At 45.8% G+C, this 17018-nt stretch overlaps 1 protein-coding gene across 1 annotated transcript in view; it reads left to right on the top strand.

The window, feature by feature from the left end:
• The first annotated feature begins 2451 nt into the window (after positions 1-2451).
• The window catches only part of LRIG1 (leucine rich repeats and immunoglobulin like domains 1), a 116031-nt gene continuing 101464 nt past the window's right edge, over positions 2452-17018 (top strand). Inside the window, exon 1 of the mRNA XM_045493458.1 lies at positions 2452-3377. Within this exon, the coding sequence (XP_045349414.1) occupies positions 3157-3377 (221 nt within the window). The 5' untranslated portion in view covers positions 2452-3156. The remainder of the gene's footprint in view (positions 3378-17018) is intronic.

Genomic DNA, 17018 nt, shown 5'->3' with positions numbered 1-17018 from the left:
AGTATCCAAATCAACTGTTGCTCCGTGCTGAGTGCGCCAAGACTTGCTCTTTGAGGAGCAGGGACATGGACTCCCTTAGAAATTTGCCATTGTTGTTGCCATTCAGGTCTCCCAATCCTAGGTTGCGGCCGCAGATGAATTCTCTCCTGAGCCCGACATCGCTGCTCTCCAAGCCCACACTCTCCTTTCAATCACAAGCAGGTTGCTAGTATGTGGGCAAACTTCCATACATGGTATGGGGAGCAGACATGACTTCATGCTCTGCTGTAGACGAGAGGAATTGCCAAGGCTCAGGCGCCCAGTCCCCCCAAGTGTTCCCTGGTGTTGGAATCCTTCTCTCTGGCTGCATGGTAACTAGACCACAGGGGATGCTTTAGATTTGTGGGCACACCCTTCCCTTGTAGATTCTCAAACCCAGCCTTCAGAATTTTGGTGTCCCAAAACAGCATGGCACAGGTACACCCACAAGCATTTGGAAAAAATCTGATAAGAAATATCCATTTTACAGTACTTCTAATGGAACAGCCCTGAAAGATAAGTCTAGGTCAGCAGCTCAAGAGGTTCAATGAGTTCAATTTCTTTTTGCTGTGTATATTGTTTCCTTTTGAGGTGGGGGCCAGGCTAGGAGGATCTGACGGTTTTCCTGAAGGAAGTGTTCATGGGTATTCTGCATTAAATTACTGTTTTGTGTTCCTTGGTCTTGAAAAGTTTAAGAAACATTGACATACAGGACCTCTTATATTTGGGGGTCCTTCAAATTCCATTCCTTGGCTTATTACTATTACTATTACTAAGGCATTATAACAAAGAGATACATTTCTTCTTGTCCAAATGGAAGGTGTGTGTTTATGTGAATTACAAATGAAATATAAAAGCTGGTGAAAGCCCTGGGTAGAAGGGTCAGGTGCAGCATTTTTCTGATAATGTTTCTTGGGAATCATATTTGGATTGATTTACACACATTGCTTTGGGCATCATTGCTGAGATCATGCAAAGAGAGAGACAGAGAGAGAGAGAGAGAGAGAGAGAGAGAAGTGAGCACCATTATCTGATATCATACTTAATCAGATGAAGGGAGAGGAGAAAAAAGGGGGGGGGGGAGGAGGGAATAAGAAGGAAACCAGCAACCATCAGACAACCAAGCCCAAACCCAATATCACTTAAAGAAAAGCTCTTCTGGTTGAGGAAAAGTTTAACATCTCAATTCAAACAACCCCCTTAGAATACATCAAACATGGAACAAAACCCTTTAAAACTGTTTTTGCTTTTTTTCCCTGAGAAATGTCTCCTCTCCTCCGGTTCCATAAAACACAAGTCAGATTTCATTTGCTAGAGCAAATGTTTTTCAACAGACTTGACTTGCTTAATTTTCCTGACAATGTGTGCAGTCAAGTTAGAAACTTGCATACATTTGGCAAGGGACATGAGACACCAGCAAACCAAAACGCCCAGAGGGGCAGCTATATATTACCGGGCTAATCTTTTCCCTTTCTGTGTGTGTGTGTGTGTGTGTGTGTGTGTGCGCGCGCGCGCGCGCACCCGTCCGCTCTTACGTTTTGGATGCGCTGTCGTAACACATGGCTACTATGTTCGGACTTGTAAGGGCTAAAGTTAGAAGATTTGTAACAACTACTATTTTTCTCATTGTCTCCTAGGAGTACTTGAAAACTGGCTTAAAAGGACCTGATTTAAACAAAGGAGCAAACAAAGCAACCCGTTTTTCGAAGGCTGGATCATTTTCAGAAGTACCCTTTAACCAGGGTGGGGTTGGGGGTGGAAGTGTGTGCACCTTTGAGACTTGGTTTCTGCAGCACACATTCATTTTGGTAATCCAGGACATCTTGCTGGGTGTAAGAGGTCAAGAACAAGTCAGGAGCAGAAAGGAGCTTCAAGTTGTGAGATGAGGAAGGCGGCTACCCCCTAATGAAATAACTAAAGATGCCTCAATAGGTAGGAAATTTGCGGAGTTTTAAATCTGTGTCTATGCTCCTAGAGGGCACCTGGAAAATGAGTGTAGATTTGCTCTATATCCTTGGCCCTATTTACAGCCAGGGAAGAAGAGAAGAAACTTTTTGGTCAGACTACTGCAAAGTGGAGGCGTTACCCTCTTTATCAATTTTCTCTCCTCCCCTAGCCCCAGAGGGCATGTCTTTCCTCTTCTCTCCAGTCTGCATCCCGCTTTTCCACTACCAGACTGCAAGTCCCCTTTAAGACTCGGAGGACGCCTCATCCTTTCTCCTCCCAGTCCCCCGCCCTTCACACCTTGGGTGGGAAAAGAGAGTGGGGCGGGGTGGTCGGAGGGGCGGGATCATGGTGAGCGCACCAATGGCTCTCCAGGCTGGTCGTCCTGGTCTCCAGCAGCCAATGAGCAGCAGGCAGGGGGCGTGGCGGGGCGCTGTTGCAAAGCATCCAACGTGGGCCCGAAGAAGGCCGCGGGGCGCGGAGCCCAGGGGGTGTGTGAGGGCGAGCGGCCGTGGGTGGAGCCTCGGGGACCCGTCGGGGCTGGGCCGCGGGGAGGCGAGAGGCAAGCGACTGATTGTTCCGCCGCGAGGTCGGCTGGGCTCTCGCCTCGCTGAGGAGCCGCGCACAGCCCGGAACTGCGCGCGCGCGCTCTGCCTAAGGCGTTAGGACAGCCAGGCGCACGGGGCCCTCGAAGCAGTGCGGGGGTGACCGTGCCGTCCAGCCCGGAGTCGGCTGCCGGGCACTCCGAGCCGAGAGGAAGATGCATTCGGGCTCACAGCTCAGGCTGCGAGGCTGAGCGCTTTCTGTGCAGCAGAGACAGCCGCACTGCCCTCGGCCGGCGGCGGCGGCAGTTGGCGTGCGCGGGGGCTCAAGATCCGGCCAGGAGCGCGGCGGGAGGACGAGGAGAGCCGGCCGAGCAGCTCTTGCCCGGATCCGTGGGCTTCGCAGCGAGCACAGCCGGGTCGGCCCGGATGGGCGCGGGGCTCGCGGCCCCAGCCGGGCGCTGCGGAGCGGTCCGGGCACCGGGGGCCCGCTGAGCGCCGAAGCCGCGGCAGCGGGGGAAACTTGTGCGGGCGGCCATGCCCCGGCGCGGAGCCTAGTGCCGAGCGGAGCCCCAGCGGACCAGCCGGTGCCTGCGGTCGTCCGGGACCTCGCAGCCCCCGCGCCCCGAGTTCGCCGCGCGTTCCAGACAAGATGGCGCGGCCGGTCCGGGGAGCTTTCGGGGCCCCGCGCCGCTCGCCCTGTCCTCTCCTGTGGCTGCTGCTGTTGCTGCTTCGGCTGGGGCCGGCGACGGCTGCGGCCGGCCCGCGACCGCCCTGCGCCGCCGCCTGCACTTGCGCGGGGGACTCGCTGGACTGCGGCGGGCGCGGGCTAGCAGCGATGCCTCCGGACCTGCCCGCCTGGACGCGGAGCCTGTAAGTGCCGCCCTTCCCCTGAGCCCCGGGGCGCTGTCACTTGGGGACGGGGAGGCTGGGGTGCTTACCCGGGAAGGGCGTGCGGATTGAGGGGCGTGCCTGTGTGTGTGTCGCGGTGGTGAGATCGTACATGGGGGTCCGGAGGGGAAGAGTGTGCCTGATGGGGGTGTGGAAGTGAGAACGTGGGTGGTGAGGGTCCCGGGTAGAAAAGTGTGTGCCTCGTGGCGTTTGGAGGTGAGTGAGCATAGGTTTTGGGGTGTAGAGGTGAGAACGTGGGTGATGCGGCTCCATGGGAGAAAAGGCTGTTCCTCGTGGGGTCTGGAGGTGAGCGAGCATAGGTTTTAGGGTGTGGAGGTGATTGCGCCCCGGGGCCTGAGGGCGATCTGGGAGGTAGAGTCTGAAGGTGAGGGAGTGTGAGCGAAGAGTGTGGAGGCGAGGGTGTTTGTGCGTATGTGTGTGGGTGGAGTGGGAAACATCTGGAGGCGAGAGTGTGAGGAAGTCTGTCTGGGGTCTGCGGGTGTGTGTTTCTTTTTTTCCTCTCCTGTAACCCAACTCTTTGGTGTCTGAGCTCCTTGGCCTTCCAGTGGGTAATGAATGAAGGTGACTCTTGGCTCCAGTCTTCCATTTACATTATTTATTAGCGAGAGTGCGCGTGTAGCAGCCTTCTCCTCCCCCAGGACCCCGTGGCCTGACTTGGCTGTGGCCACGGTGGAAGGTTGCCTTCCCCGGAGCAGCCCTGCGTTAGGGGACTTGGAGAGTTCCTGGATCTGTGATTGCTGGGGGTGCTGGTCTCTTTCCACCTGATGGGCATTAGGGAGCTGTGTTTCCAGACCCTTCCTTTTGGGCTTGATGGTTCAGTAGGGTGGAGCCCACACTTGAGCATTTCTCCCCTGTAAAGGGTGCAAATTAGTTTTGGAGTTGTGTTACTTCAGGAGAGGGTGCCAGGGACTTGCTTGATTTAAGCTGTTTGTTTCACCTGAAAGACGTTCTTTTCTGTGTTGTCACAGTTTTGGCCTATCGGGACTTAGTGGGACCCTTCTTGCAGGAGAGTTGGCAGGAAAAAGCTGCATTAGACTTCACTAAATATGGTAGAGTATAATAGCCTTTTTTCTGCTTTTAAGAAACATGGTCCTGAGTCAAATCCTATCGAGTTATAGGTAATTAGCATCTATGCAGAACTATGAGTACCTTCCAGAAAAGGCCTAGCTTGAGTCATCTGCTTTTTAGTTGGATAATTGGACGTCTTTCCTAGAATGTAGAGGGGCACAGGAGTGTCCTCAGACATGACATTCAGTGTTTGAAGAAGGGACAACTGATGACATAACTTTTAACCAACACCTGTGGTTTGAGCTAAGAAAAAGTGGTCTGGGTATCTGGCTGCTGTGAAGGGGAAAGAAGAAAAGTTGGTTCCTTTCTCACGTGAAGAGCCGGTGCCTCTGAAAACGGGGTGCAGATCTTTAACTCGCATCAGGCTACATATTGCCTAAGGATCAAGTTCTTCAGAGTCCTGAAGCTGGACTTTCGTTATGGTTAGGTTTTCCCCTGCAATTTTCTGCTTTTTCTATGTGATTCACTGACTTAGTGAAGACCAGTGGTCATAGTGGGGGGTTTAATAGAGGCAGTGGCTGTTAAGTAGTAGGAGGGAGATAGAGCCCAGCCTTGCCAGTAGGTAGTATTTCATTTACTTGGGGCAGTCTGAGGTATTGTGGTTTTTCCTTTACGTTTTCTTAGGATAGTTTTTCAAATAAAATCACGCGGGCAGAATCAGAATAACTTCTTGAGTGTTCACCTGTTGGAAGAATGACTACCAATGCCATATGTTCATGGCATTGTGGGGAAGACACTTAGCTCAGAAGTAGTGACTTTGCAGACAGCATAGGGTGTCCTGCTATTGGCACTTTCCTGTGGTCACAAGATCCACTGTGCCTTGTCCTTTAATTTTTGGAGCAAAACTACTGGCCATTTTTTTGGCTTCCTGTTGCTTGGGAGTGACGTTTCACATGACATAAATACCTTTTAAATTGCAGTCTTGTCTCTTTTACTCACACATTTGATGACCAGTAAATACCTAAGTGGGTATTTTGAGCCTCAGTCGATGTGATTATACTGATTATGGTGTTAACTGATTAGATTTTGAGATGTGAATAGTGATTTCTGATTAGTATGTGTTAATACCATGTTCACTACAAAATGGGTATCTTTTGGAAAATATTTGTAAAGTCATTTTTCTGGTTATAGAAAAATGAAGTGTGTTGTAGTGTGTGTGTGTGTGTGTGTGTGTGTGTGTGTGTGTGTTTTCTAGACCAGATTTCTCCATTTAAATCATTAGTCTTATTCTGAGTTTTCTATCAGGATAGTCACATGGTTTATATTCCTGGCTGTGATTCAGCAAGACTTTAGGAGAGAAAGTCTCTGTATATAATAAAATAAAATATCTTGTAGTTTCACCAAGTTTATACCCTTAATCCATTGTGTCTAGAAAATTGCTTTGAGCTCATTTATAACCCCATGAACTAGATTTACTGCAGCTAGTTCAAACAATTGCAGGCTGTGGGTTTGAGATAGAAGGGCACCTGTGGTTTTATGGAAGTTTTTGTTGTTTTGTTTTTTGCTTTTGGAAACAGTGCATCTAATTTTGGAGTTGCTCCTAGGCTTAGCGTAGGCAAAGTAAAATTTCTTACTAGTGAACGTAAATGCAGTTTGAATAGAAAAAATGGAATGGCACTGGTAGAAGGGAAAATACATTCATTCCTGGGGCCTCAGGATAACTTATTCAGCACAATAACTTATGGTTGTAGTAGTTGAGCCATAACCGAGTCTGCCATCCCATGACGTAGGTGAGATTGGCATAGCCCGACCAGCACATTCATAAATAGCACCAAGCCCTGCCAAGCCTTATTCCAACTTCCCAGAACTTTAGAAGAAGTTGAACTTCTTAGAACTTAGATGTTTGCTTTCTTTGAAATTATTTTTGAGAGCATGGCTTCAGAAGCTGTTTAAGCAGTATTAAATACAACTTACCTTAGACTCTTACCTGTGCCATGAAGTTGAGCACAGTAGGTTGCTAGTTTCACTGTTCTGGGGGCTGCATGGTGGCTCATGGCATTGGGATAGGAAGGAGGGCAGACCCTGGAGGAACAAATCTGGGTTTTTCGTGGTCTTTTTTGTGGAGGGAAGACAAGACAGAGCTTTTTAAAGTAAGGACTTTCACTCAAGGACTCCGAGTGTGGTTATCCTGAGCCACGTTAAGATGAGTGTATTGATTTGGGTCTCTTTGTGTTAGGTCTCCTTATGCCAGGGCAGGACCAAGCCAGGGGCTTAAATCTAACCTTGTGGGTTTTGGCTCCAAAGTGGTGCTCAGGATTGCATTAGAAAATAAGCACCAGCCCAGGTTGCCATTGTAGTTGTGAAGCAAAGAGGGCCTTTGTCTTTCAAATTTTACAGCTGTGCTGGAAGGGCCAGGTGTGCAGAGTGTTGTGAATTAAGGACTTGGAAAATACTTCCCATCCTGTTTATGCAAATTAGATTTAAAGTAACGATGACCAAATTGTTCCAGAACCTCAGCTAAGATTCGCGTATGTGTGTGTGTATGAGTGTGTGTGTTTTGACAAGTTGATTATTGTCAGGGTTGCCCTGAGGTCTTCCCTTCTGCCCGTTTTCCTTTTTGTGGCTCTATGTAAAACGGAAGAACTCAGCAGACCTTCGCCATCTTGTGATTTATGAAGATGGGCAGCGGTTGTTTGGAATAGGGAACCTCAGAAACACAGGTTAATGGCAGAACATCTGAAAGGTGCAAGTGCTCTCAGAGTTTGAGGAATAACTACTTTGGGCTCAGGGTCCTTGTCTTTGCAACAAGTGTCAGAAGCCTGGCCTGGCCTCACTTCCCCTCCGTGGTGAAGCACTTGTCTGTTACTAGATCTCCGATACCTGTTTTGAGTAAGGGAATCTGGCAAATAAAATTGGGTGCCTTGAGAGAAAGGCACACTATTTAAGTCCCTCTGATGTGGAATTATAAGCATCAAATGTAATTTTTGAATACTGTTAAATTACGAATTGTACAGAGACTCCCACGTCCCCATAGAAGTGAACTGTGTTGGCACACAGTTGCCCCTTGCCTTTAGGATATGTCAGAACTGTTCGTGGCCTCTTTCCCAGGGAGTATTTTAAAAAGAGATGTGCTCCTCTCTTTCCATAATCACATTTGGTCACTAGATTTCACAGGGTTTGGGCTTTGGAATGTGTTGTCAGGAATAATTCATCATCTCCAAAAGAGAAGACGATTCAGTGCAATGTAATAAGAGCTGGTTCCTCCTGGATGTCCTGATGCCCCGGTCCTCTAGCTCCGATCGTTCAGTTAAGGGTTTCTCTCCCTGCAGTGTTCATTTCTTTGCCTGGGTTCCCCACGCAGCCTTCCCTGAGTACGTTGGGATGGCCTCTGGCTGACCTTTTCTCCCTGAGACACCGTGCTCACAATGAAAGGGCCTCTCCCCCATTCTGTAGAAGTGTCTCCTTGGTGCAAAGGCTTTTCAGCATCCTCCCTTTCAGGGCGGACAGGAATGCGAGAGAGCCACTAGGGTTTTTTTGTTTTTTTTTTTTTTTTTTGTCACTTAACAATGCACCTGGCCCAGTTCTGTGCACCTGCTAAAGCCCTGAAGGCCTATGAGCCAAGGACGGGGAAGTTGTTTAACATAGCCTATGGTTATTTTAAAAGTGACATCCAAAGGAGAGAGAAGTCTGGAAAAGGGATTCATTGAATTCAAAGTCTATAAGTAATAATGGATGTTGGTTGTACCAGGGTCTTGTCTTTTCTTTTTTTCTCATTTGTTTAAAACTCAAAAGGATTCTTCTGACTTACCCCATGGGTTGAAGACTGTAAGTTTCATGAGCAAGCCTAATTTTCAACTCCTTTTGAATGAGCTTGGTGACATGTGTTCTCTGGGGACCTTCCCCCTCCTCAGCAACTGCAATTTGAAACCCTGGGGGTCTTTTAAAAGCCAACAGGACTCTGGGCTGTGTTAATATTCAGAGCTGTTTACAATGGATGCAGTTTCAAAGGCTGAAGGCATTGTCTTGAGACAGGAGGGAGGAGGGGGGGAAGAAAAATTCCCAGGCAGAGGAGGGGAAATATCTAAAAATCCCCAATGTTCCTTGGCCTGTGGGAAATTCAGGGACTGTTAGTAGTGTTTGGTGGTTTGTTTTTTGTTTTAATAACTTAAGCATGGCATTGAGTCTATGGGGTCTAGTCCATCTGCCTCATGGTTTCAGTTCATGTTGTGTGTCAGTGATGTGATTGTGTTCTGCTTTTGTATCAAGTTGAAGTGTGAGAATGAACAAGAAGCTCAGATCTGTTTGTATCTCCCCATGCAAAGAAGTAGGACTTTAAAGACCAGAGGTTAAAATTTTCACAACCATTTACCCTCTTGGAACCTGCACTATCTATCTATCTATCTATCTATCTATCTATCTATGTATATCTATCTATCTATCTATTTATAGAGTTTAATAGTACAGACTCACCAGTTGGCCAATTCTGTGACTGTGGCTAAGAAAGTTTCTACTGAAAAACTTTATACGTGACCATTGTTGTCATGAAGCGAAATGAATAGATAAATCAGGATTCTCAAAAAAAAAAAAAAAAAAAAAAAAAGAAAGAACATTGTGATTTGTGTATGGTATAATTGGAAGTTGCCAATTTGTATCCTAGTTTTTGTTTGTTTTTGGAGGGGGGTATGCTTATGAATTTTTCTTATCCAAAGGGTTTTTGCCTTATGTATTTCTATATTATATAATCTAATTTTTAATATGTGGTTCTTATCCAAGTATGTTATGCGTAGTCTTCTGAGACACAAGCCATAAGCCTAACTGCTTACAAAAGTTATTCGGTTTCTTAAAAAGCTGTTCCCCTAGGGGCGCCTGGGGGGGGGCTCAGTCGGTTAAGCGCTAGACTTCGGCTCAGGTCATGATCTCACAGTTCCTGGGTTTGAGCCCTGGGTCAGGCTCTGTGCTGACAGCTCAGAGCCTGGAGCCTGCTCAGATTCTGGGTCTCCGTCTCTCTCTGCCCCTCCCCTGATACTGCTCTCTCTAAAACGTAAATAAATAAACATTAAAAAAAAAAAAAAAAAAGCTGTTGCTCCATTTCCCTGGGTTTCATGCGCATGCTTTCTGTGTCCTGCCTTTAGTTGTTCTCTTTGTCCTCAAAATGAGTGTTCCCCACTCAGCTGGACCCTGGGTCTTGGGGTGGGTTATTGGTGAGGAAGAGATTGGGCGAGGGTGAAGCTTTCTTCTCTTTCGCTCTGTTAGATACGTGGATGCCCTCATCCCTGGTGATCACACCCAGCACATACCCTTCTCTAGGGAATAGCGTTAAGCTTGAAATTATTTGTAGGGGCCATCCCTGGGTCCACCACCCCAGAGCTAACATGTGATTTGGGGCAAAGCCTTGGTAGTAACTCAAATTTTGCATCTTCTCATGGCCAGGCCCTCCACGTCAGATTTCCTGGTGACAGAGGCTTCCTAGGAAAAGTTCCCTTTTCCTCTCTGAAGGGCTTGTTTTGGAGTGGGCAGGTGGCAGGGCTCACATCCCACTTGGCCTTCTCTCATGAAGTTTTTGGTGATTTGTAGAACGTGAAACAAGTAAAACTTCATGTGCCCTTGGGAATCGCGGAGCAACCTGGCGGGAAGCTGTGAACAGTTGCAGCAAATTAACAAATTATGCAATTAGCAAAAATTATTGAGGTGGTTTATAAATGTATTCCAGTTGTGCAAATACTTCTGTCAGTTTAGCATTATCCTTTGGGAGGTGGGTGTGCGAAGGAGAAAGAGAACTGAGAGGCCCTTAAACTAATAATTTTATCCTATTATTTCCCCGGTTTCATTGAAACTGAGCCCTACTGAGACGCAGGTCGCGCCTCTTAGTCAATGGCTCGGAAAAATGCAGGTGCACTCCTCCAGACAGGGGTTAGGTTACAGATTTTGGGGCCAGCTGAATCCTGCGCTGTACCCATTTCTCTTTGGAAATGTCTGAGGGTGGAGGAGGGGCAAGGGGAGGTGATTGTTGGGTTGCCTGCAGAGCGCTGGAGAACACTGACATTTTTCATGTGTTTGGGTTTGTCTGCAGTTGTATTGTACGGGGACATGGGTGGTGAGCACAGGGTCATTTGAGGAATCTGGCAAGGATGCTGTCTGAAAAGACATTTGCTGTTGGTCCTTGTGCACCTGTACCTGCGTCCCTTCCCCAGTGAATGGCCACAATTCACAGCCTTGCCCACATGAACGGCTGCGATTGTTGGCGTCTTTATTACTATTGAATCTAGCATAACCGGTAAAGCCCATTGTGTGAACAACCAATCCGTTCATGTCTGCAAGTCCTAATACATCTTGGTTTCCTTATGAACCAGGATGCAGGTTCCAATCACCGCTTGTTCAGTTTGTTTTGGCAAAAGGTGGCATTCAGAGAGTTTAAAGAAAGCATGGCCTGTCTCTTTTTAAGCATTGATTTTTCTTTCAACTTTTGTGGTGCATAGATCTCCAATCTAAGATCTGCAGGGTTTTGTTTTGTTTTGTTTTGTTTCCTCAAGGTCTCATTACTAGGAAGAAATGAGGGAGGGTCTGTCCAGCAAGCAGAATTATCTAGATGTTGAGAAATGAGGTGGAGATACTGGGGGCAAGTGCTCCCCCTACCCTTCCCACTACCTGTCCTTTGCTCCTTCTACCAATTTATAATCTGTCATTCAAATAACTTGCCTCTTATTTTAGGGCGGTTTTTAAGAAACGTGAATTTGAACAATATTTGAAAGAAATCATTTAAGTGTTCTTCTGAAAGGAATTGTGGTTAAGCTATATTTACAGAATGTTTATTGAGCACATACTGTGTGTGCTCTGTATGTATATGTTCTTGGAATAGAGGTGGGTTTTTTTTTTTTTTTCCTTCTTGTGGGAGGTGCTTAGAAAGTTCTTTTGTCCTAGCGTCCTTTGCCGGAGGTGTGCAATTCTGATGAACTCTGCTCACTCCCCACGTAGCTCTTTATTGGGATGTTTCAACTGTGCTATTAATTGCTGATTGGAAGCCATTAGTGAACAAACATGATTTCAAAAGTGTAATTTAAAAAGTGATATTTCAGATATTGTTGGTTAACAGAGGGGTAATTAACTGTTGGTTGTAGTTAAGTCTTGAGTCAGAATTGAGTTAACTGTTGTTTACTTTGCAAGGCCTGACCCTCCAGCTGTGGCTACTTGAGGCTGCTTTAAATAGAGTTAGAGGCACCCTATAAGAAAATCCTCCAGAAGCGAAGAACTGGGTTCCTGGAACCTCTGTGCTTGATTTCAGCTTCACACAGACTTGAAAATGCTTTTCTTCAAGTAGCTGCAGAATGGTTTTGTTTTGTTTTGTTTTGTTTTGTTTAAGTCCATAGTTTAATTTCTCCTTAGCCTTCGCCGCCGTTTTTATTTGGGAGACCCTTTCAGGTTTTAACGCTGAGCATCACTTACTTAGGAATCTGAATGAGAGTTATGTTGTTCCCCAAGTTCTGTTCGCTTATCGTGGTTTATGGAATTATTTCCATATTTGTGAAAATTGAATTCAATTTCGATTATGGAGTGGTCCGTGGTTTTTAAAGCTGTCCAGTGTGGTCCGGTTAAACTCATGGATATATTAGGCTTAATTAAATTTATATGATATTTGATTAGATACCATCTTACAGCGAATTCTACTTTTAGAAAAGTGGAAGCACATGCCAAAGGGTTTAAGAAACATCTATGGGTGGTGGAAAACTGACAATTGAGAAATTTCGATTATACATTTAATTTCTGTTTTGCAAATTGGAATAATTACATTCTTTCATCCGATTTCAGCAGTGCGGTACCTTGGTCCATGACCATGCGTCTTGCCTAGGTTTTAGTTTGCGTTTTGCTTTTAATTTGGGGGCTGCTCAGTGATTTCTTCTCTCCACCTGGGCTGGTGTGAGTTTCTGGCACACGGGCTCCCAGTGCTTGCAAAACTTATAAACAGCCAGAGGAACTCATTGCTTCCAGGAAGTTGGTTGATGATGCAGAAGCTGCAGCTTGGAGGGGATGGGGTTGCCTTCTGCCTTGGGAGGACAGGAGGTCCAGAAAGCAAACTGAAATGTTCTGTAGCTGTGAAAGCCTGCCTCATCCCAAATTCCTCCGAACATTTCCTCAGAGATGGTGTCTGTGTAGGACTGTTGGCCACGGGCATGTGACCTCACCGAGGGCTGTGCTTTGCCCAGGAGAAAAATCCAGAACCCTTCTGTGGACATTTTTGGGTGCTTTCACAAGTTCCTTTGAAACCGTACTTAGAAACGATTAAATTATATTGAATTCCAGACTGTCCTAAAATAAGACTGGCTGACCTCAAATATTATTTGCTGGGGGGAGGGGTAGGGAAATTCAGTATATGTGAAATCTTGGAATTCAGTACATCTTTCTGGACAGAAAGGAGGCTACATTTTCATGAAGCTTCATAAAGGGGTTCCTTACCAAAGAGGGATACAAATTATTGAACTGAAAGGAAACATTAATTTTCTTAAACTCTGAAGGCAGAAATGTAATAGGCTGAAAAATAGCCCATGGCTGCGTATCAGGAGACCTTGGGGTTTTGTTCCAGCCCTGCCCCTGATTCACAGTGTGACCTTGGGCTAAATAATTAATTTCCTTCCTATAAAGGGATGTACGACTTCTATGACTCCTTATTTTCAGGTTTATGATTCCATCCTAATTGAAGCAAAGAGGGAATAAATAAGCTTACTGTTCATCCGATGGCAAGTATTAGGAAATGGATGTGTGTGTATAACGTACTTACTTACAAGTAATCTTTGCCTGTTTGGGGATTCTGAGTGGAATCCTCAGATGCATACACAGGGCCGCAAAGGCTGTGTGCGTGGAGACACTGCAATGAGTAAGACTTTAGGTTTTATCGAAGCAGAGCAAATATTCCACGGTATTTCTTTCTTTGACCATTGCCTCTTTTTTCCCTTTGGAAAACCCCAAGAAAACTATGGAAGCTAATGCAGACCTATTTTACATCTTTGATTGAGCTTTTTGAGATTTAGATCAAAAAAGGCACAGAAATTAATGGTACGGTTTTCCGAAGAGTTGCTTATCTCTGCTTTTCTTGGGGCCGCAGCATCTCAAGCAGGCCTTCCGTGCATACTTGGGATGAGTGAAGTTGTAAGTGAGGGTAATTGCCTTAAATTTCTAGATGGGCCATCTGTGACAGATTTAAGTAGTAATCGGCAAAGGAAAGGCAGTGAAACACCACCTTGTCTGTCTTTTCTGAGCCGGTTCGTTGTGGTGGGAACATGGTAGATACCAGAGCAGCTTTTAACTCTTACCAAGAGAGATGGTTTGTGTGTATCTTTCAGGGTAGAAACCCAATGGCCTAATATCTAGAGTCCCGTGGCTTGGTTTCCCCAATTTCAAAGTCTGTCTCTCACTCTTTTTTTTGGTTGGGTTAATACCAAAGCCACCCGTCTGCCTGTGTCATCAGTTTCCTCTTGGTCAGATGCTGTTCTTGAAAATTGTGAGCCTGTCACCATTGGACTCCTTAAAAGACTTTATGTATCGTGCAGAATCTAAAAGTTTTTATCTTCTGTCTTGTGACCATCTCCCTTTCTTCCACATGGAGTTTATTACTGCTTTCAGTGAACCGTCTTGGGCTTTTCTCTTCCTTCCACTCATTCTTTGTCATGTAAATTGTCATGAGACGGAACCTTTGGATTTTTTTCTTTTTTTTTTTTTTTTTAGAACAAATCCTTGGAATGTGGAACCTTGTTTGGGGATACAGCTAAAATGCAGTGAAGTTGGGAGGCACAATTAGTGGTTTGGAACTTCTTGACAGGAAGTTTAACAGGAATTAGGGGACTACTTTAGGACTAAAGGAAATAATCCAAAGAACTAGAATTTTTTTTTAAAGCATTCCCCTTTTAAGACTTAAAAATGGCCTTTTTTCATGTGCTTTCTGTGATCAAAATAGACCAAATAATCTTCCCATCCTTCTGAGCCTCTTTTGTTAATGTCAGACATTCTCTGTTTTTCACTTGACCTCATTCACTCATTATTTATATATCTAGTTCTCTCTCAGGATTCTCAGAGTCTCTCAGGTTAGTAAGTTTTCACACATCGCTGTCTTCTTCCTCCAGTTAGATTTGAAAGCCTCGGGGATTGTTGAGTTTCATGTACCAAGGGGCTCCTGGTAATTATTTGTTCATTGACATGTGACTTTCCTTCTTGGGGCTTGGCGCATCTTTTCTGGGCAGAAAGGATCCCATGTTATCATTGTTTGGTAAAGGGCTTCTGATGTTTACCTCCAAAGTTGATTCCTCCTGATTGACCTGTGTGGAGGACTTAACAGAAGTGTTTTTAGATTTTAGATGCAAGGAGTCAAAGGCCATTTTCTTTGTGTTGAGGATCTGTTTTCCTATCCAGCATTAGCTGACGTGTAAAGGGATAGTTTCAGCGGCGAGTGCTCCTTGCAGGCCTTCTGTGAAAAGTCATAGCTTGGGTTTTGTCTGAATTTTTAAAAACTGTTTATTTTGAGAGAGAGCGTGTGAGTGGAGGAGGGGCAGAGAGAGAGGGAGAGAGAGACTCCCAGGCAGGCTCCACGGTGTCAGTGCAGAGCCGGACGTGGGACTCATTCTCAGGAACCCTGAGATCATGACCTGAGCTGAAATCAAGAGTCGGACGCTTCACTGACTGAGCCACCCAGGCACCCCTGGTTTGTCTGATTTTCTGTGGCAGGGTGAACTTTTGGAGAAAATGTTGACCTAGAACAAAAATTATGGATGGTCCTCCCTTCCTTTCCCCTTATTTTCTCCTTTCTGCTTGAGAACCACTTCAAAGCATCAGATGTGTTGGTGCCAGACGCCATGCAGTTATTGTTAAAAGAATTTGGAAATATAATTGAAAACAAACTTTGTTGAGCCGAGTAGATCCAGGCGAGTTCTTATTTTGAGGGAGAAGGGAATTCCAAGTTTTTCCTCTATTTGGAGCTGATGTCTCCGAACACTTGTTCCGCGAGATGAATCATCTGTGAATTCTACATCTGGGAGTTATATATTGGGAAATGGCATTCTTTTTAAATGCAGAAGAAACACAAAAGCTTAAAGTTGCAGTGTAGTTGGAAAATCCTAGTCAGAGTTAAAAAAAAAAAAAAAAAAGAGCATGGAGGTGAAATTGGCAGAATCGCTGGACATGAGCTTGTGATACCTGAAATAGACATGCCCATGTATGGAAAGCAACATGACAGCCACGCTTATTTGTGGGGACCCCTCCTCTTTGTTTTGAGACCCATGAGATTTAAAAAAAAAAAATTGTGTCAACATCAGCTAATTAGAATCCTTAGTTAAGGCAAATGGGACTTGAGTCTGAATTTATTGATGCATTTGTCTTGAACACTTCAAGTAAGCTCGAGCCACGTTCAGCAGCACAAGGCCCAGAACAGTGCAGCGTTCCAGGGTCTGCTGGGGAAGATAACGACGCGTCCTCTTTGTCTACAAAGCCCCCTTTGTTCCACACGCGTGGTTGTAGTGGGGATGAAGCAGCCATGTTGTTAGGGGACACAGTGGTCAGAGGGGTGGCTCTGGAGTCCAAGCTGCCTGGGTGATCTTGGACAGTTAGCTTCCCTCTGACTCGACTTCCTCTTGTGTTAAATGAGGATAATTGTAGCGCTAACCTTGCTCTGAGGGCGAAATTGAAATGACGTATAACTTTCAGAGGAGAGTCTGACACATCGCAAAAGCTTAAGAAAGGAGAGCTGTCACTGTCACAACCACTGCAGTAATTACGGTTCACATTTTTGCAGCAGGAATCGTGTCCTGTAACGTAATTATCATGTTAGGTCTGTGAAATGCGTTCCCCTCTGCATGGTACACGAGGCCGGGAGGGGCTGGGTGACTAGCCCAGGGTCTAGCGATTGCCAAAGCTAGGACTCAAACCTGCCTCTGCGTGCTGGTGTTTCGAAAGAATACGGTAAGGACTGGTACTGTTGGTTTTCTTGTGTTTGCCCTTGCTTCCCTTTCTGTGAATTCTTTGAGGCCAGGGATCGGTCCTGCCACTCTTGGGGCCTACAGCGCCTAGCCCAGTTCCGGCCAGTGCGGCCTAAATGGTGTCTTGACCGTGATCTTGAAGAGCGTGCTTCTTCATTGGCAGACTTGTGTGTCAGAATCCATTTTTGGTGTGCCCCTTTGGTGAAGGGGGTGGTAGCAGGCACATATGTCTCACCATCTGTTGTTTATTGTTTTTGTTAGGTTGTGGTTTGTGTTCCCGTTCCGTGTTTCTTTGGTTTCTGGAGCAACTGCGAATATTATATGCTCGGGGATCAAAAAAGTAAACTATTTATAAACAGTAAAGTATCCTTGGGTTTGGAAAGTGTTTTTCTCAAATGCATGTATATTTGGTGGCTTTATGATAATCTCACTGATGTATCGTGAGACAATTTGTAGACTGAGGCACATGTAAAAGTCGGGCGAGTCATAGGCTGGCCTTGTGTAACCAGCTTACAAACAGCCTTGGTGATAAGGCCCTGGTGTTAACGCTGACCTGAGTGGTGTATTTTTAACTCAAGAACATATAAACAGTTTAGCCTGCCGTTGGAGTTTATACTCCGCCTGAAATCCTTGGCATGCC

The sequence above is a fragment of the Leopardus geoffroyi genome, chromosome A2 (assembly GCF_018350155.1).
Source record: "Leopardus geoffroyi isolate Oge1 chromosome A2, O.geoffroyi_Oge1_pat1.0, whole genome shotgun sequence".
NCBI lineage: Eukaryota > Metazoa > Chordata > Mammalia > Carnivora > Felidae > Leopardus > Leopardus geoffroyi.
The sequence above is the reverse complement of the archived record's forward strand: the minus strand, read 5'-3'. Positions and strand labels throughout refer to the sequence as shown.